General features: G+C 33.2%; 1 protein-coding gene across 1 annotated transcript in view; it reads left to right on the forward strand.

Moving 5' to 3' along the window:
- The window catches only part of LOC145292075 (sodium- and chloride-dependent glycine transporter 1-like), a 180,757-nt gene that overhangs the window by 137,207 nt on the left and 21,547 nt on the right, over positions 1 to 22,003 (forward strand). Inside the window, exons 11-14 of the mRNA XM_080138131.1 lie at positions 3,102 to 3,239; positions 5,933 to 6,032; positions 8,701 to 8,801; positions 18,977 to 19,156. Of these exons, the coding sequence (XP_079994257.1) occupies positions 3,102 to 3,239; positions 5,933 to 6,032; positions 8,701 to 8,801; positions 18,977 to 19,156 (519 nt within the window). The remainder of the gene's footprint in view (positions 1 to 3,101; positions 3,240 to 5,932; positions 6,033 to 8,700; positions 8,802 to 18,976; positions 19,157 to 22,003) is intronic.

The raw sequence follows: 22,003 nt of genomic DNA on the forward strand, positions 1-22,003 counted from the left end.
GATGACACGTAGCAGTAATTCTCTTTTTCTCTCTCTCATCTGCTTTTCTTTTTTTTTCTCTCTTTCTCTGACTATTTTTTGTGCACGTGCTTGTTATTTCTGTCCCGTTTTACCCGTATCTGACTTGCATTAATATTTTTTATGGGTCGGATCAATCGCAACTTGAACGATGCCGTTTTGTGGGGCGATGTTACGGACTACTGTTACATAATTATTTTTTTAAGTGAAATATAGATATAGTTTGTCGGGTCATTCGGCATGATAGACTACGTGATCCTATATAAGGCTGGGTATTTGATTAGTTAATTTAATCATGTAATGTAAAAATGATTTCAAATCTAGATCAGAGTTACTAGAGAAATTATTAGAGGAAATAGTGTATTGAATTGTCTGTAGATTTATTGCAGATTTTCCATATGATGCGAATGAGTTAGCTAAAAGCTGAACTACATCAATTAATTGAAAATTAATAATTTTTATATATACATATATATAGAGAGAGAGGGAGAAAAAGAGAGAGAGAAAGAGTGAGAGAGAGAAAGAGTGAGAGAGAGAGAGGAAGTCTAGAAATAAAGGCGAAACGTTGATGAAAACATAACTCGGTGTGTTGCTTTTTATTTATGTATAGACACACACACACACACACACACACACACACACACACATATATATATATATATATATATATATATATATATATATATATATATTTAAATGTACACAAGGTCAGAAAACATTTTTGATTGTTGAGAAACAACATGGCTGACGAGAACCTAACATTATTTACGATTTACCATTAACTATTCACCCTTACGTTATGCTTGAAACCGATAGTAACAATATTTTTCTGACCTTGTGTACATTTAAATAAATAAATATTAAGCTCGTATATCGAAAAAGGTTTTTCTTTGTAATCGAGCACTTTGTTGGAATTCTTTCAAAAAAGAACATGTTGAAGTCATTGTCGTCGCTTTAATAACTTTTTCAATTATCAGTCCTTATAAAAGTATATAAATAGAAAGGGAAATAGAGAAGGGAAAGAAAGTGATATTCCCATCCAAATCACACGAAGCAATTATCGTTTCTCCTGGTTTATTGGTGTAGAAGTAAGTGCTTTACATATATAAACGTCAATTTCCTTCCACACAAGCCATAAGTACAAGTAAAAAAAAGCATAAGTTTTATGGAATTGCTGGTGTCATTAAGGTTGTCTCGTTTTTTTAGACTAGTCGATATTATAAGTTAGGATCAAAGGATAATGTATGTTCTGTGTTCGGCAAGATGAAATATAGTTCTAGATTGGGGTACTTTTTGTTTTGGGTTCAATCCATTATCCGTTTGAGGGCTTGATTTTCACTTCTTTGTTATCGTGTGGGTTTGAAATTTAATAGGGATTTTCTCCTTATAATAATTAAACTCGTAAGTCTAAAATACAATTTTATGATTCATGCACATCTGGTCTTCTTTTCTAAAAGCAAAGAAGAAGGGTGTATAATAAATAGGTAAGCCACTAGAGTAATGTTTTCCGTCCTACGAGATCTACCGCTGCTGAACTGATTGTAATTCCACATAAAATAAGGGAATCTATCAACAGGGAATTCCTTTCTACAACAATAGTTCTCGACGTATCAAAGTTATTTCAAAGGCTTTGGCATAAATGTCTACTTCACAAGATCTCCAACTATAGAATATCTGGAAAAGTCTTTTCAACCATTGAACGCTTCCGCTCCGACCAATAGGTTTATATAAGGAGTTGTTGTTGGGTATGAGCTGGAAGCTCAAAATATCAACGCTGGCGTGCCTCAAGGATACATCCTCGGCCCAACTGTTTTCCTTGTTTTCATCAATGACCTCCCCAAATCACATTCTAAGTTAATTCCTCCACATATACGCAGACGACAATACCATCTATGACAACACTTCATAGGCAAACAACAACCAAGATCTCCCTGCGTCCTTCTCCTCCCTCCTTGAGCACGTGGTGCTATAGAGCAAAAGGTGGCTGATTAATTTTAACGCACTCAAAACTAGGCTTCTATCTTTTCACCATAAAGTTCTAATTTCCATTTGGTCACAATTGATACGAACACCTCTTGTCTAAAAAGCACCTTGCGTTGGAAAGCTTCTAGAACTGATCATCACCCCTGACCTGAAATGGAAGACTTACATCACATCTGTTTCCAAGGTCGCTGGGAAAATATTCATTCTACCGCTCCAGAAATTTAATTCCTAACACAATTCTCTACTTGTCAAAGAGAATAATAGTCCCTAAAACCGAGTATTGTTACCACATCTAAGGAGAAGCTGCTTGTAGCATCCTGCTCTACCTTGACAGTTAAAAAGCCTGCTTCGAAACCTAGTAAGCGATGCCCTATTCTCCTGCCCACAACCTCTTTCCAACAGAGGAGACATTACAAGCCTGTCTCTGCTCTACCGTTATGTTCATGCAAGTGCTCCTCTGAGCTTAAATCTATGCCCTCCCCTCGCCAAAAAGCACTCCTCGGGTTACAATTACTACCAACAATGTCACCTACTCTCTATTTTTAACTAAATAAAAACGCAAATTCCATGAACAAAGCTTCTTTCCTAGAACTACTTGCTCGTGGAACTCTGTTCAACTGGCTGACTGCAATATGGTCCCTTTCAAGTTCGATGTAAACAAATTTTTGCTGTCCATTCCTCTTCAATAATAAAACCCTATCTAATTGCCACCAAAAGCAACTATTAAGCTTTCATCTCAGTTTACATCGTACACTCATCAACTTTTATTATCAAGTAGCCTCCAGGTATTGAAAAGTAGTGACTCTCTTTAAAAAATAGCATGACGCAGTAGCCTTTCTTTCCTAAACTTCTGGGTCAACCAGTCAGTTAAACAACGTAGAGAAGGACAGATAAAAATTACGCATTATAAGGACAACCGTTTAATGTTGATGTCTGTGTAATGATATATTGATTTATACCTCTGTAAATGTCTTCATAAAAACATGCTGTTCTCACACATACTGTTAGTACAGACAACGCTACGCAAATTCTGATTATAAATAATGCATGTTTTACCCATATTTAAGATTTACATTTAATTTTACTTTGTTTATTTGCAGTTTTCTGGTACGGAATTAGTATTCACGGCTTTAATAGATGACTACGCCTCCGTTCTACGCAAGAAACGAACTTCAATTCAATTCAGATTGTCAATGAGCATAGCATTCTTTCTGGTCGGACTACCTATGGTTACTTATGTAAGTTAAAAACCTTCTTTCTTTTATGATTTGCTTATCTACAAGACGTTAATAATAAGTTATACACAGTGAAACTCACCAAAAAATCAAATTAAACGAGTTGAATTTAAAATTAAAAAACATTAATTTCAAATTGAAATAACTGCATTTCAATTTTTTTTAAAATGATGTACAAGGAAATTTACATTTCGAATTTTAAATTCCTAGTTTTTTTGTTTTTTTTAATTTATTTATTAAGCCGGAAACGCGCGTAATCGCCAAATATGAAGTTGAAAACGTTTCAGCCAGTAGCAGGATAAAAAAAAAACTAAAAACTTAAGAACTATTTCTCTTATAAATGATTTTAAATCTGAAATTATTTTGATAAAAAAATTAAAATAGAATATTTTGTTTTACATCCAAAGATATGTTTCTAAAACAGTTTGTCTGTTTATTCAATATTTTAAAAAGTCTCAATATGTTTCTACTGGTCGAAATATTTTCAATTTCATATTTCACGAATACGCGTCCGACTGATTTAATGAATGAATAAATGAATAGAGAGTTCTACGTGCATTACAACCAAGCAGCAAGATATACAGTACATTTCACGTACCATCATAATGACCGAACATAATTACGCCTCGCCAGTGCTATTACATATTTACATAAATAATAAAAATACGTCAGTAATTTAATTTTCAAAATATATAAATTGTTATTATCATTTCTGGTGACCTAAATTTTAAAAGAAACTAAATGTCGACGTTTTGTTTTTGTTTTGTTTTTTAATTTTTCAGAGTAGACGAATTTTCGCAAATTTTCTGTTTTTTCAGACGTTGCTTGACTTAAGCACTCTCTCGCTTCGCCTCGCCAATTAAAATGATTTGATTCAGTGAGAACAAAGCACGTCTTTTGCTCGTTTAATGTAAAATGAAGAGACGTATTTGTATTTGTTTATTGTTTATATGTAGATAATTACACACTAGAAAGTGGAATATATATATATGCACGCAAATATATATATATATATATATATATAAACTACATTTATATAATCATACAGATAAACTACATAAATAAATAAACTATATAAATAAATTAACTATATATATATATATATATATATATTTATATATGTTTATAAACACACACACACACATGTATATAATTTTATTTCATGCATCTATATAAAATTTTAAGTAAATATTTTAGTATTTATTTCGGTAGTGTTCAATACGTAAAGAAAGCTGAAAACATATACGGTATATATCATAGTAAGGATAATGCCCCATAATTACCGGGTCTGCATGAAGTCCTACTCGATGGTTGCATCTATGTTTTAAGCTGCACAATTTTTTTTTATCCCAGACACCGAGTAAAACAAGGTCCACACAGAATTTTCCGCGTTCCATCCTGTGTAGTTTAATTGCCAAATATATTTTTAAATTATATATATATATATATATATATAGAGAGAGAGAGAGAGAAAGAAAGAGAGAGACACACACACATATATATGTGTGTGTGTGTGCGTGTGTTTTCATTATAACCATGTTCACTGGTTTTCGTCAGTAATCTGTCGATCTCTCTCTCTTTCATTCTCTCTCTCGCTCTCTATCTCTCTCTCTCTCTCTCTATATATATATATATATATATCTTTGCTCTCTCTATATATAGTCTAAAACAGCTGTAAAAAATGTAGAAATAAAGAATGCAGGTTAATTCTCAGAAGAAAACTAAATTTAATCCAATCCGACTTCTGAAAAGTTTGTAATTACAAAAGGCAATTCAACTATTAATGGATAAAAAAGACCTTAACGAAAATTGTTTAATAGAAATAGACTTATGACTTGCATAAACCGACTTCTCAAAAGTCTCCAATTATAAAAGAGTATTCAACTATACAAGGATAAAAAAAAGAAAACCTCAATTAATTTTTTTAATAGAAAACGAGGATCCTCAGTTGTTTCGGAGATTAAAAAACAGGACATCTGTAAAATACATGGCTCTCCAGTGGGAATTTAATATATATATATATATATATATATATATATATATATATATATATATATATATATAATGTTGGGATGATTGTAATCGGTATCGGAAAAAATGTTTATTTCCGGTGCCCAAAACGATTCTTTTAATTATCTTTTTTTAAATTGATTTTGTTTAAAACGAAAATTTCACGTGCGTGTAGTAATAATAAATTAATAAATATTTATTGAAAAGAAATAGATCACTCCCACAATTGTGTTTTCACGGTTGGGAAAATATCTTCACGTGTTTGTTTTTTTGTTTTTTTTACGGTATCTGAAAAAAAATAACTATTTTATAGTTAAATATTTAGACATTTATGAATAATCGGTATCGGAGTCGGTAATTGTATCGGAATTGGAAATTTAATACGGAATGTCTAATTGTATCGGAATCGGGAACTATATTGGAATATTCCCATCACTAATTTGTATATATTACATGCTTACCTCTACCAGGGTACGTATATAATGAAATTAAATGAGAACGGTTGCTATGTATTTGTTAATGTCCAAACCTACTTTCGAGGTTAAGTTGTCAATACGTGGGCTTGCCTTCATTGTATGTGTGCGTGCGTGTAAATGTGTGCGTCATTTTAGATTTAATAGTTTTTTTCAATATATTATTTGTTAAATCTTTACATTTAATCTACGTTCTGCTTATTTTAACTTCAGGGAGGGCATTATTTGCTGAACATCTTCGATACTTTTATTGGTGGCTTCCCATTTCTTTTCATCGGAATTATTGAGCCAATAGCCATCACCTGGTTCTACGGTAAGTTAAAATACGCCCTACTAAAACAGATTCATAAACGTCATCGTAGTCGATTGCAGGTAGATAATTACATATAGATAAATATTAGGTTGGTGCAAAAAATAATGTCGTTTTATTACGTCTGTATATATATATATATATATATATATATATATATATATGTATATATATATATATATATATATATTTGCACCACCCTAATAAAACACCAACATGTTTGCATGAACCTGAATTTTAAATATAAATTTTGATTGACTTTTTCCTGGTACTTCCTGCCTTTGTGTTTGTAACGCGAGTCTGGCTTCTGCATAGGCATAATAAGGATAATTCCACATGATTACCTGGTCTACGTAAATTCCTCCTCGTTGGTGTCAGCTATTTCTAAGCTGCAGAATTGCTGTTTTTATACAAGACACTGAGTAAAACGTGGTCTAATATTAGTATGCGAAATTAGAGAAACCTGGGCTCAGACTACACAATAAACTTCCATTCATTTACGGTTCCACGCCTGGCACGTCTTTGTTTCGTCACGCAGAGACAATCGATATATGACCGAATGCAACTCCTCCTTTGATTTAAACATGAACTCTGTTAGCCGGGTTATGCCCTTAATACTGTTTGCGTCACACTTCTCCGCCATTGATGGTCTTATCTGAAACAAGTTTTCATAAAACATAGCCATACTCAGCTGAAGAATGTAGAACTGATTCTAACTTCTCCTTGCATTCAATTAACCTTTTCTTTAGAAATGCTGGAAGAAACATTTTTCTTGTGATATCTTCTAGAGAAGCAATTCACAAGGGATCATTAAACATCGACGGTGATTAAACTCAATTAAAGCCTTTGACCTCTCCTTATCATTGATAATAAAACACTATAATAACTTAATATAATAATAGATATACTAATCAGGGCTAGGACAAAAGCATTATTTTTTTATTGTTTTGACTCTCGAGTGTGTATCCGTTGATAAATTACATGTTTTTATATAGAGTGAAGTGGCACTCAGTTGATAAAATGTATCTAACTGTGTCAGATATATACTCGAGAGTAAAAAGCCATAATAAGAATATTCTGTTGTCATAGCCCTAATAATCTCTATAATTATATAAATGTAATTTTGTCTCTGTGTGTGAGTTCGTTCCTTATAATCTCCGAAACGGCTGAACAGATGTTCTTTAAAATTTACAGAACTTTAGTGTATAAGTCTGGGAGTTATCTTAATTAAGTTTTGTCTGAGAATACGCCCGATAATTTCCGATAATCGATAATCGAAACCGTTATTTTAATTCATCTATCATCGGTAAAGCCATTTTTCCATGTCATCGTTTAGCAACAATGATAGAACAGCGGGCTGTAAAAATTCTGCTGTGTGTAAGTTGATAGCGTGTTTCTTTTTTCTTTTCTTTCTTTTTTTTTTTTTGCATGACTTTGTCTGTATGTTCAATCTCCGCACGTAAATTTCTTAATTGTTTTCATTAACTGCAAAGAATTTTGAAAATTTACGTGTTTTTTTTTTTTGTTTTTTTTTTTTGTTTTTTTGTTTTTTTGTTTTTTTGTTTTTTTTTGCATGACGTGATCTGTAGGTATAAATCCCAACACGAAAATTTCTTAATTTATTTTATCGTTAACCGGAAAGAAGTATATATAAAATAATTTTATAAAAGAAACAGTAGGTTCTCTAGAGTGTAATGTGGAATTACACAGCCCAAAAAGTACGTGAACCCTAATGTAATTTTATACCTATTTCAGTATCAGATATGTTGTCACATCTGGGGAGGTTAACCCCAGAGCACCTTTTCTTGCCTTGACAACTAGAAGATCAACTTCGAAATCTGATTATCTCTTCTATTGTGCATAGACGAGCGCTGCTAGTATTTCTCTATTTCATAGTTATTTCAATAAGAGTAGCTCGGCTGAGCTCTAATTTATAATTCTTGCTCATAAGACATTCACTGCAATAACTCGTCTTCTACAACAACTACGAAGCATGTATCCTTCTTCGCCATCAAACGAGCATCAAACGTAATTTCTAGGAATAGTTTTCTTAGCAAAACATTATGACGGGACTGGTTCCCAGGAGGCTACAACGTAGACACCTTTACACACAACGTGAATAAATACTTGGCATTAATCATCGCTATAAGTAAACACTTTTTTTAAATTCCATTTATTATACCAATTATTTCATAATGTATTTCATTAACAGTTGGCATCACTCTTATCCTCAGTTGGCTTTTAGACTTGATAAGTTATGACTAGGACTATGACAACAGCATATTATTTTCCTTGTTTTGATTCTCAGGTATATATCCATTGATATCTTATGTTTTTATATGGAGTGATGTGATTCTCATTTGATTAATTGTGTTTAAGTGTGTCGGATATATACTCGAGATTAAAAACAATGAAAGGAATATGCTGTTGTCATAGCCCTCGTTATGACTAACAAATACACCAGGACAATGCCGGGGAATATTCGCAAACGCTTGTTTTTTTCAATCTAGCGCTTAAGAAATCGACATTACTGTAATTTGTTCCGTTTATTTAAATTCTATGAAACTGAATTACATTAATGGGTACCCCTCTTTCTCTCATTGGGACGAAACCGAGTCGTTCTGTTAGTTTTATTTAAATAACATTTTCTCTTCTTTTGCGTTGTTTTCAGGTTACAACAAGTTTGCCGCAGACATTGAAATGATGCTTGGAAGAAGGCCATGGTTCCTCTTTCGTGCTTGCTGGTGTTTTCTCGCACCTGCGGCGATGTTGGTAAGTAGAAAATGGCGGAAGCACAAGGGACCACCACTTTATTCAAACCTTTTTAGAGAACAATGAAAAACAGCTCGCGGGGTTATTGTGATGATGATGATGATGATGATGATGATGATGATGATGATGATGATGATGATGATGATGATGATTTTTCATGTCTTCCAATCTATTGTGTTTTTCTTAACGTGTCTTCACAATTCGTGTGGATGCTGCTATATGGCACCTTATCTTTGGTTTTTGTATGAATTTAGAAGAGACAAAGAGAGATGAAGTGATATGTTGGGACCCTATGCTAGAAATGAAAGATTATGTAGACTCGTATGAATTTCAGCGATGGTTATATGAGTTCATGTTAGAAAAACTTGGCGGCAAACGGAAATATACTTAGTGAAGCTAGCATGATTAAATCATGGGTAAAATAGTTACCTCCTTAGATAAAACACAAAATGCAGGTGTAAAAGAATATTGCATAGAAACGATGTCACGTATTCGAATGATATAACAGAGGTTTTAGTCAGTCAGACTCGGGAAGTTAGTGATATGAGCCTAAAATATATCTTACGGCTAACAAATAAAGTTAAGTGAGAAATAAGTTCCATGGTTCTTCTTCTATAAAACAATCTTTCTGAATAAAACTTTTGAAAGCCCAGCAAATCCTCATAGTGTTCCACGCATTAGTATATTCATCTTAAGTTTAACAGAATATCAACGATCACACATGCACACGGCTTACACATAGAAAAGCGATGATAGAAAGTATGAAAAATTAGCAACCACGCACGTATGTAAAAAGCACTTGTTTGTTGATTGTTACTTGATCTTTTACTAGTGATAACGCACATGGGCTCAACTGCGCGCTTGTTGGAATCCACATATAACAACATTTCCTTTAGAGTTATCTTTATAAAAATTACGTTTTTCTTTATGAAAGTTACAATGATCCATGGATTCTAATTGAATGGTCAAATTTACACGTGGGTAACTCATAAGCATGTTCCTATTTAGTTAGATCAAACGTTTTAACGGTTGTTTGAAGACCACAAAGTGTTCAAGGTTTTAAATTCAAGAGATTTACATGATTTTACAAGGTTGAACAACACCAACTTGTCTAATCTCTATATTTATATGAGGAGGTTGCTTATAATTACGGCTGTGACAGTAGAATATTCTTTATCATTGTTTTGACTCTCGAGTATATATCTGGCACAGTTAGACACTGTTGATCAACCAAGAACCACGTCACTCTATATAAAAGCTTATAAGATATCAAACGGATACACACTCGAGAGGCAAAACAATGAAAAGAATATGCTGTTGTTCTAACCCTACTTATAATATTCTTTTTTCCCACGCCTTAATCGTTCATTGCAATGGATGCAAAGAAAGAGAGAAATAGAGAAATAGAAGAGGGAACAATGACTCTACGGTTGTAATCCTCGTCATTTGCTGAAAGTTCTCATCTTATATCAGTATGGGATTCTTCATTAAATATTTAGGTTGTTTTTGCCGATTTAATTTTAACTTCAAGTGACTAAGCGGCATCTATAGTTGAAAGCTGATTCAGGTTCGGGGTGATGCTGGTGATGACGTAGATCATAAATTTCCATTATCAACGCATATTTCTTTGAATTAAATATGGCACAGGATAACATTTTTCATCGGCTGTGTTGACATGATCAAGAAAAGGTTCATTCCGCTTCTTAGAAAGATTACTTTTCTGCGATGCAAAGACGATTTGCCTTATTTTTTCACAACAGAAACGCCCGTCTGCAAACCTTATTCATTTTAAGTTGCGGCATATTGTTGGTTGCGAAGTATTGAGTTCTTCTGCCAATGCACGAGTTTTAAGAGCTTCGTTCTTCGCTCACGTGTCCCATAAGCAGTAAGACTTAGGCTTGGCTTCTAAGCTCGAATCTATGGAATGCATCTTTGTGAATGTATTTTTAACTTGCCGATCTGCTGTGACATATTGGCCATATATGATGCATATTTTCCTTGCTGTTTCTGCAACACTATTTTATTTAAGAACTCCCACAGCATTATATGTCGAATCTGCAGATTTAGTCCCTCCACAGATAGGCGTGTCTTTATAATTTTATTACAAGTGAAATATAAAAGATCTTAATAACAGAAATATGTATTTTATGAAACGCTACACAAGTACACAACAGTTTAATGTGTTTTATAATTGCCATAAACTATGTTTAATTGTAAAAGCAAAATCGAACATTATGATTCAACAATATATATATATATATATATATATATATATATATATATATATATATATATAGAGAGAGAGAGAGAGAGAGAGGGAGAGAGAGGGGGGAGAGAGAATTTTTATAAATATCTAAATCCTGTCGATACATGTTAATATCGAAAAGATCTTCTCATAATAAAATTGTATTGAGCGGTTTTGTAAAAAATATTTCTGTAAACTTAAAGCTGCTATATATATTAATACTTATATTTATAGGAGAATCCGAACCAAATGACAAAAACTCAATATTTGAAATAGAGAAATGCTATAAGAAAATCTACACACTAGCTTTTACTAAAAATTATTATTCAATAGGAATATACGTAGAAGAATGAAGACCAGACCCCTTAAAAAAAAAGATTAAATGTGGTACACTCCAAATAAAATATTGATTGGTTAAGTGTAGAAAAGAAAGGGAAATACAAGTAAAAAAATACACTTACTTGGAATATCCTTTTAACATATGTATTTGTACATCATTATAAACTTTTACACAAATATGACTTCTATCATATTCTGTAGTTTTATGTACTAACTAGCAAGCTTATAGTTGACCTATGAATATTAATTTGCTACTATTTTCCTCTGAGAATAAGAACCATTATTTGAAACTTCATGGAATAAGGAAAATATAGTTTTCGATTTGTATTATTTGGTGAATGATAAATTGTTTTTTATGTATATATATATATATATTATTATTATTATTATTATTATTATTATTATATACGTTAATAATGTGAAATAAAATAAAAATATATGAAAATTGTTATATATATTTATATATATACATATATTGTTTTATATACATAAATGCATTTATACATACTAATGTATATGTTTATGTGTGTATTAAGACCGCAGATATTGAGTGAATATGATTACCAAGTTTAGATGAGGAGGTTTCGCTTGGCAAATTGACAATTATATAATTAGTTTTTGTGCATCGGGGTGTATTTAGAAAACTTTAAGCATTAAAATATGAACTGGTACTGCAATTTACGGTTCCTGTTCTTGCCCTGCTCTTAACTAGGAAAAAAGTACACATTTGCATAATACTAAATCAATACTATGTAAAATACATTCCTTGATCTTTTTTTTAGTATGAAAACCACCATATTGGTTTTTATAATATAAAATGGTAAAAATCTACGCACAAGTTATCATTAAAAGTGCAAACTTATTCAGGGGTTGTATTTTTGTGAATGGGTGTATAGAATAAAACACGCCAATTTCAAAATTAATTCACTTTAATATTGTTTGGAAAAGCATGATCATCAATTTCAGAAATATACAGTCTATATTTTGTAATACAACTGTGCCATCACTAACAAAGGCTAAATATATTCGAGGATAAAAATTAACTAAAACTGTCAATTGGAGAGTGAGTAATACAATAGGCTTGAAAACGATGGCTAGAACCAATAGCATCTGATTTCATAATAGGCTGGCTCGACAATATTTGTTTGCACTAAACTTGAAGACGACCTTGTCGTAGCCTACAGGGACGCAATCACAGGAATGAGTATGTTGTCTTCAATAAATAGTATGCAGTTGAATTGTTCAAAATAGTGTGACCCAGAATGAAATACATTCAATAGACTTGATAAACGGTAAATTTAAAAGTAATTAAAATAGTTTTACAGTATATTACTTCCTAAATTCGACAAAAAAATAAGAAAGTAATCTTAGGGAATATGATATTATTACCACATAATATATTATAGGCTACACCCAAAACCACTACAAATTACGGAGCTACTTCCTGGGGGAGTTCATCGTGAGGAAAAACATATTTTGCTCTAAGGTAATGAATGAACAAGGAACATATACAACACTAACTCCTGCAAACAAGGGTATATTATTCGAGATGATCATTTCATGACTATAGAACAAATACTACACTGCACTTATTCAAAAAGTAGCTAATTATTTTTATACTACCCCCCCCCCAAAAAAAGTAAGTAATGAATTAGATTAGTGTGTCATCAGAAATCGACGTACACAGGACGGAACGTTAAAAGTGTCGCTATAAAGAAAATAACACTACAGATTTTAAAACTTTTATTGAAAAAAATCAATTTAAGGTAACTTGATTATGTAGTAGAGCTTACTTCTATTCAATGTAGTCGCCTTCAGACTCAATCATCGCCTCGATACGGGTCCAAAACTGGGAGCATGCCTTTTCCACAAACGCCGGCAGGAGCTCGGCGATTACTCGGCGGATAGTGGCAATCAAGCTGGCTTTGGTGTTGTAAGAGGTCATGTTTGTGATGTTCTCGACTCATGATGAAACGGAATAGCCCAGCAGGTTTAAATCGGAGGAGGGTAAGCAGTGAAAGAAAGGTAAAAGTCGTAGCACTCCTTCTGAAGCCACGCCTCGGTCTCTTTGGATTTGGAAGCCACCACCGAATCCTACTGCCACACTCAGGGTCTTCAAGCGGCTACCTGATTGCACCAGGGAATTATCACACTCTTTAGCATATCCAGGTACACTTTAGTGTTGACTTTAAAACCGACTTTGTATATGTGAGGCGACAGGATGTGGTCATCACTTGAAACTACGCCAAAAGACAATAACCGTACCCGGAAACTTTGTTTTCGTCACCCTGTCCGCGTTCTTATTATTCGTGACAATCCAGCGATGTATTTAGAGAGTTCTGACAATATTCTTGTTTTCATAACTTGGATCGGTAGCGAATATGAGTTCTACAGTGGCACATCTCCGATCTCGTTCGTTGAACATTGTGTCACTTTCAGATATGATAGAAGGCTCCTTTGTGATTTGTACACAACTGTACAACTTGTAGATAGTATGCAAAAAAAAAAAACGGTTTTCATCAAACGAAATGTAATCATGACTTTCTAGAGCAACAATTTTATCGTTCCACACTCTATGTGTATTCACAAACTGCCTTTTTCTAATTACGTCATCACTGCAACGTAGCACTCAAGAATCAAGTCACCTTATAGTTGTCACGTTATCCATTTTTTATTATTGTTGCTAGCTAATATTTATAAATGTTTATTTTAACATAAAATTCCACACTTAACATTCCCGGTACATGTTGTAGCAGACAAAATATAAAGACTTCGAAACCATCATAATAATAATCGTCCCTGGTTAGGTTCCGGCGTTTTCCCGGAACTATCAATATAAGGTGTTATGCCATGAAAAGTTATCTTAGAACGACAGAACGGATATTATGCTCCCACACAAAAGATGAGCCGATAACGATTAGGGTGCGGCTCAACAAGCAGAACAAGCATTAAATAACTCCTTCCTTGATCTGAGTTGACAAGACAATACATTAGTTTCAAATAGTATAATAAACTTATTTGTAATAGACAATAGATAACAATTTGAATGAAAAACAAATTGTATAATTTTCTAGTTAGGCTAAAACGTAGAAAAAGAAATGTTTAGCAAACCAACTGTAGTCGGGGTAAAGCGTCTAGTGACTATATAAATCTAATCATTACAGATAAACGCAAGATAATAAGATGAAAAAAAAAGCAGCGACTATTTATTTTCTGTTTGAAGTCTTGTTGGCAAAGAACGTTCAACCGATTATGCCACGAAACGCCTCGAGACTTGGTCAGATGCCATTCGTATCTAGCCGAGTGCCAATAGACAGTTTGTATTAGCTTATAAGATTTCGTATATATTTTCTTTTCCTCTTTCAAATATCAACAAAAATAAGTTTATTCAATAAGGTATGGCTACAGTGGCATACATATTAAAACTTAATAAATATGTTCGACTGAGCAAAGTGAAATCTAGCCTCATTAAAACTCTTGTTTGCTGCGGTTGTTAAAGAAACCGGATTCTTACACTGCACAAACATCAGACTTGAAATATATTCTCATTTTGTATGTAATCCCTCTTGCTGGTCGCAATTATTCATTGACCTGCATGGCTACAGGTGTTTAACCCCAACAGTAAGAAGTGAAACTTAGCAGTTACATACGAAGTTGGGGAAGTTTTATCCTAGAACTCACGAAAAAAATATCACGTAGAGTCATGGCTTTGCGGTCGTGTGCCTGTCACGTGTTTTCTTGCCCGTATCACACGCAAAAACAGGGGCAAACAGACGACGACGGTTCTTAACGCCAAACCATGCTGCATTCTCAGCATAGCTCTGTTAGCCTAGTTTTAGTTCTAATATAGCTTGGTGCAAGACCCGTTCGCTAAGAGCGGCATAGTTCTGACACTATCACGTTAATACTAGGTAATGAAGTTCTTTCTCACGAAAACTACCATATTGCCACCGCATCTATCATAATGAGGACTGCGTAGAGTTTAAGGAGAATTATTGATACTCTAAGGCGTATCTTAATTCTAGGTAATCTGGTAACATCAAATATCATTTAAGTGGGAAAAACGTTTTATATAAACGTGCGAAGAAAACAGGAGATTTGTTAGTAAGCTTTTTGTAGAATATAATATAGAAATATCGGAAATTTCCACGTAAAATTAATTAAATGAATTATGAAATTTAAATACTAGTTGCCTTAACAGTTTTCCTTAGAACTTTCTGATTTTCTATATTTTTAAGTGCGGTTATTCGAATTTTTTTTATTAATAATGACGTGTTCTCTCATAAGTTATTCAATAACCTAAAAATCGTAATGTTTTTCTTTAATAAAATAAGTTATTTATATTAATATAAATAGAATTGTTAACCAGAATAACACTTGCACCACTTTTATATCCCCATAGTAACTATAACATATATTGCCACTAAATGTTTGAAATCAGTATTCTATGTTTAATCAAAATGGATTAAATAATATTAATTTAAGAAAACAGCGAAAATCGAATTTTTCAGAAAAAAATTAAAATTAATTGATTTTCGCTTCATTCTTTTAGCTCACTTGATGTTTTTAATAGATACAACCGTGTGTGCCTATATATATATATATATATATATATATATATATATATATATATATATATATATATATATATGTGGGGGGGGTAGATTTAAATAAAATATGCAGAAATTTCTCGTGAGTTCTTTCGGCTATCATCTCTTCAGGAAAAATAATCGATAGCAAGCAAAACAATATTATTGGCAAAATTAACGAGAACTAAGGGGGAATTCAAATGTTCCAAGAATTAAGAAAAAGATGATTCAAGGAAAGATTTTAATCTGTATATACGGCGTTTAAAAGCGACTAAAAATTGGCACAATGAAGGAAAAAAAAAACAACGAGGGGAAAAAGGGCCAAAGTTTCCCAAAGAGAAATAACAGCTTTTTTGTCTCCTTTTGCCGGCATAAAGAGTGTTTTCGAACCGCAATAGAGACAAACTCCAAAATCTTTAAATAATTTTTGGAGTCTGCTCTGTGAAATACCTCGAAACACTCTATTTTATATTTATCGGCACCGCATGGATTGGTAACCAAATGTTGGTCAATAGCAGAATCCAAGGCTACAGAAAGAGGGAGACTACCAGATCCTACCCTCCCCTGTCTGATTTTGGATGGGACGTGCTGGTTTATACGTGTTAGCACGTTACTAGCATGGCACTGGCGTTTAAATTGATAAACAATATTACTTTTTTGGGTGACGGGCCAACTATCTTTGCGAAAAGAAGGAAAATCCGGTCTCGTAGTGTACACTAAACGCAAGGAAACAGAGTAGAAGCACTTAGAAAAACTTCTAACAATCTCTTTAGACAATTTAATACTCTTGTCCCCTATCCACGGTAGTTTTAAATAAATAGGGTACTTCGCAGGTCCAAACTTTTTAGAGGATTTAAAATCATCAACCTTCTTGTCAATGTTTTCTACTCCTAGACTAGTTACCTGACAAAAAAACTATTAGAGTAGAAGACTTTCCGGCATCTGGGTACCTTAATAGTGAGGAGGTGCGATTTTGCTGCGTGTCGGTTGGGTGGGAATATATAGGGCGAGGGGGCACACGTGTTTTGAGTTCATCAGAGCACATTCCATTGAAGTACTTATAAAATAGGCACAGAGGTACAACATTGTGGCGATGGGACAGAAGTTAGAGCTTAGCAAATAATGGGGACCTATAAGATTTGAGACTCTTTTTGGACCGTTTTAGTGAAAGAGACTAGTGCCTTAAGCACAATACTCCATACATCGTTGAATGGTGAATTTGTAAATGTACGGAATATTCTCACGAGAGTAATTTTCTCGCACAACAGAGCGTCTCTACTTTCTTTGCAGCAGCCTTGGCAATGTCCACAATGCATTTGATCCAACTATTGTTTTGCTATAGAATATTTTCCCGAGTAGTTTGAATGATGAGCTCTCGGATTATGTGTTATTTCTCATGGCAATCAGTATTTGGGATTGCTTTAGTGCCTTATTTACCTTAGTATTTCAGAAATAAGGATTAGGAAAGAAAGATGGGTTTCTCTTTTTTAATAGCATTAGTGAAAGGGGGGGTTATGGTCTCGACGGTACATAAAACTGATACCAGTAAATTGTGGGTCATGTAAATTGAAAATGTTACATTTTCGTTACTGAAGTATGAATGTATTTCATGTTAAAGATTTTGTAAAAATGTTTCTCAGTTGTTGTAGTGAGAATCATTCGTGTTATTTGAATTCTTCGGACTACTGTAATCATCATGGTTATTATTTTCGTAGCGTGATTTTTACAAAGTATTTTATCCGGGAATCTTTCTGTCGAACTCGCGGATATGCAGGTCTATAATACATGATAAAATTTAGTTGTAAAATTACATTCTTCTGGAAGTTAAAGCTTCAATCTTTAGTGCCGGCGACAAAATTCCAAATTACTTCTACTCTGTCATAACTGACAGAACGAGAGAATGCTACTCCCGAGGATTAAATATATGGTTCAGTTCGAAACTTTGTGGATATTCTCGATTTCGGCAGAAAGTTTCCCGAGTCGAACAGAAAGATTCTTGAGTTTGACAAGATACACCTGAAGAGTGTCAGAGATTACATAGACTATAACCTTGTGAAAATAGCACTAAAAATGAGAAGCCTTTATATTGTCATATGTAGGGCTGTGATAAGAGAATATTCTTAGCATTGTCTTGACTCTCGAATATATATCTGACACGGCTAGACGAAGATAATCAATGGCGAACCACAATACCCTATCTAAAAAACATAAGATATTAACTGATATATACTCGAGAGTCAAAATAACGAAAAGAATATTTTCTTGTCATAGCCTTAGTCTTTTGCTGACCATTCTGACCTGTTTGCATGTTGTTACTGTGTATTTAGATGTCTATTTTTAAATATATATATATATATATATATATATAAATATATATATATGGATACATATATATATATATATATATATATATATATATATATATGAGCAAACATATATATATATATATAGAGAGAGAGGGGTGAGAGAGAGATACGAACTGTGGTTCTAGCTGCTGCTGTATGTTATTCATAGACTACAGCACATTGCTATCAACATTTAGTTTTGTAAGTTGCATATGTCTCTAACAGGTATAATGATTCTTTTGCAGCAAAAATGATAAGAAACGTAAATAGATAGCCAGAAATAATTCCAAAAATGATTAAAGGTAAACATGGAGATAGAAGAAACGTACATTTTTATACCAATCTGCAAATATATTGAATATAACAAACAGACAACTGTTCACTTTAATCTACACCGAATAGACACTGCCCGGTTATTATCTCTTATAGTCTATAAGATATGTTTATCGAAATAAAGGAATAATACATGCATCACTGTAATAAATGTGTTGCCTATCATTTACTACTAGTTTGACTATACATTTTAAATAAACACGTGATTCTTTACGACCAATCACATTTGTGTACCTTTGTACAATTCGTTCTTTTTATTATGACATACGAGTACAACTTTTTAAGTAAATAATATTTTATTAATTATTTCATTTCTCTTTTCAGTGCATTTCTGCTACAAGTATATGGCAATACAAAAACCCGACCTTAGGTTCCTATATCTATCCGGATTGGGCTTATGATTTAGGATGGGGATTCGTCGGTTTTGGAACTGGATCGATTCCCTGCTATTTCATTTACTATAGCATAAAGATATACAGAAAGGACTGCGATTCTATAAAAGACGTGAGTAACTTATTTACTATATACATATATAAGGTGCTACCCACGTTTACACAAGTTTTAACAGGTAGGCATCCAAAACCTTGTAAACACCGTCGCAAAGGGCGCAATTACAGGAAATAGGAGGAAAAATAAACTCGCTGTTTCAGGCTTTTCTTATTTCTTCTCCTTTCACCACGTATCTTGTCTCGTCAGTGACATCACCTCCGTGATCGCGATTATCGGTCTGTGCACACGTTCATTTTATAATCTTCTTCTTTTCCTTGCGGTGACGTCATTCGCACACGAGTTGGTCATTTTTATAAAGCGGCTTTACGGGCCTCATCAGTGCTCTGTTACACACACACACACACAAACACACACACACACACACACACACACACATATATATATATATATATATATATATATATATATATATATATATATATATATACTGTCAACAAGTGTACATAGGTGAAACACAACGAAGATTGAAATTAAGACTTTACGAACAGAGAAGAAGTATAAGGAATGGTAACGCTCTAAATGCACTATTTTGCCATCGTGCAGAACACGATCACGCATTTAATTTAGATCATGCGAAAATTATAAAATACGGGATAGATAGAGCTAAAAGAAGACTTTTAGAATCAGCACTAATATTAAACACTAATACTATTACGCAAAGAAAAGGCTTCTACCATTTAGTCCCTAGCATAGGGAAAATAATAATCAAAGAACAAAATATCAAAACAGATCCTGGTTAACCGTTTTTCCTTAAATATTACAACAAAATGAATAAGTTTAGAGAAAACAATTGTACATACAGTGATGATCATATTTATTGGCACGGTAAAATAAAAGTTAAATTTTGTCTAATAAATTCTAAAAAAGGGATTAAATTAAAGAAAATAACAAAGTATATTATGTATTTTTAACTGGCCTTTCCGATGCAGCAATCGGATTTTAGAAAAAATAAATAACAAAGGAACAACAAACATAATTGCAAAAAACCCTTGTTCAAAATTATTGGCACGGCTTTGTTTTTCTTTTAGTATCAGTATAATATCAATCAATTTCCGGTTTACGTGCTTTCTGAACTTTTTTATAGCCATATTATGCTTGTTTAACGCTAATTCAGTGAATGATTTTTTTCAGATAATTTTTAGATAGCGATTTATTTAAACTATTATAAGTGACTAAATTATAATTTTCAATCGCCATGGTTAAAACTAAGGAACACAGTGAAGACGTCAGGAAGCTTGTTGTAGCATTCCATACCAATGGGGAGGGCTATGATAAGATTTCAAAGAAGCTAAACCTTCCCAAATCCACTGTTAGAGCCATAATAAACAAGTTCAAATCGCAAGGCCACGTTATGAGTTTAGAGAGTAGAGGGAGAAAAAGGATTCTTTCCCCAAGAGATGAACGGAAAATTGTTCGACAAGTAAAACAAAACCCAAGGATCTCTGTTGGGGAGATTGTTGATGAACAGAGCACCTCTGGGGTGAATGTATCTCGACATACAGTTGGTAGAGTTTTGAAGAGAGCTGGTTTAAAAGCATGTCGTCCGAGAAAGACTCCCTTATTGAAGCCTATGCACCTGAAAGCAAGGCTAGCCTTTGCAAAACGTCATATTGATAAAGATGTTGCATTCTGGAAACGTGTTCTATGGACTGACGAAACGAAAATAGAGTTATTTGGCCATAATAAAGTGTCTTATATTTACAGAAAATCTGGCGAAGCTTTCCTGCCTAAGAACACCATACCCACAGTGAAGCACGGTGGAGGCAGTTTGATGTTTTGGGGATCCTTTGCTGCCTCTGAACCAGGGCGACTTGTTAAGGTCACAGGTAGCATAAAAAAGGAAGATTATGTTAAAATATTGGATGAAAACCTGAAAGACTCTGCTAAAGAGCTCTCACTTGGTCGTCGTTGGTGGTTCATGCAAGATAATGACCCAAAGCATTCGGCTAAACTGACTAAGAAATGGCTTGAGGACAATCATATTAATGTTTTGGAGTGGCCATCACAAAGCCCAGACCTTAATCCAATTGAAAATTTATGGAGAACATTAAAATTGAGGGTAATGCAAAGGAAGCCTAAGAATCTTATTCAATTGGAGGATTATTGTCAGGAAGAGTGGGCTAAAATTACTACTGAAGAGTGCAACAACTTGGTTGTAAACTATGAAAAGCGACTGAGGAAGGTAATCAAGGCCAAAGGCTATACAATTGATTATTAAATAAATCGTGCCAATAATTTTGAACAAGGGTTTTTTGCAATTATGTTTGTTGTTCCTTTGTTATTTATTTTTTCTAAAATCCGATTGCTGCATCGGAAAGGCCAGTTAAAAATACATAATATACTTTGTTATTTCTTTAATTTAATCCCTTTTTTAGAATTTATTAGACAAAATTTAACTTTTATTTTACCGTGCCAATAAATATGATCATCACTGTATTTATTTAACACATTTTTTAAAAGTGTATATATAGACATTGAACAACCCAACCTTCCCATACGCACAGATATGTTTGTCCTTCCCGACATGGGTAGGATTCAAAAACTGTTCTCTTTTTCGTATAGTCTATGACTTTTTCTTTTCTTACATTTTTACTTCAATATCCTAAAGATGTCCTCTGAAATAGGGACGAAACGTTGATTATTTTAATAATTTCATTCGGTTTTTCTATTTTTCTCAAAACATATATATATATATATATATATATAATTTTTATTTACATAGACAAGTATAACATACTCGCTACACTAAACATGCTAACGGTTCGTAGCAAATTGGTATATTAAAACACCATCTGTTCCTCATCAGGCGAGAGAAATTCTTAAATGTTAAATTCTTAAATA

The sequence above is a fragment of the Euprymna scolopes genome, chromosome 13 (assembly GCF_053919585.1).
Source record: "Euprymna scolopes isolate OS-2025 chromosome 13, ASM5391958v1, whole genome shotgun sequence".
In the NCBI taxonomy this organism is placed as follows: Eukaryota; Metazoa; Mollusca; class Cephalopoda; order Sepiida; family Sepiolidae; genus Euprymna; species Euprymna scolopes.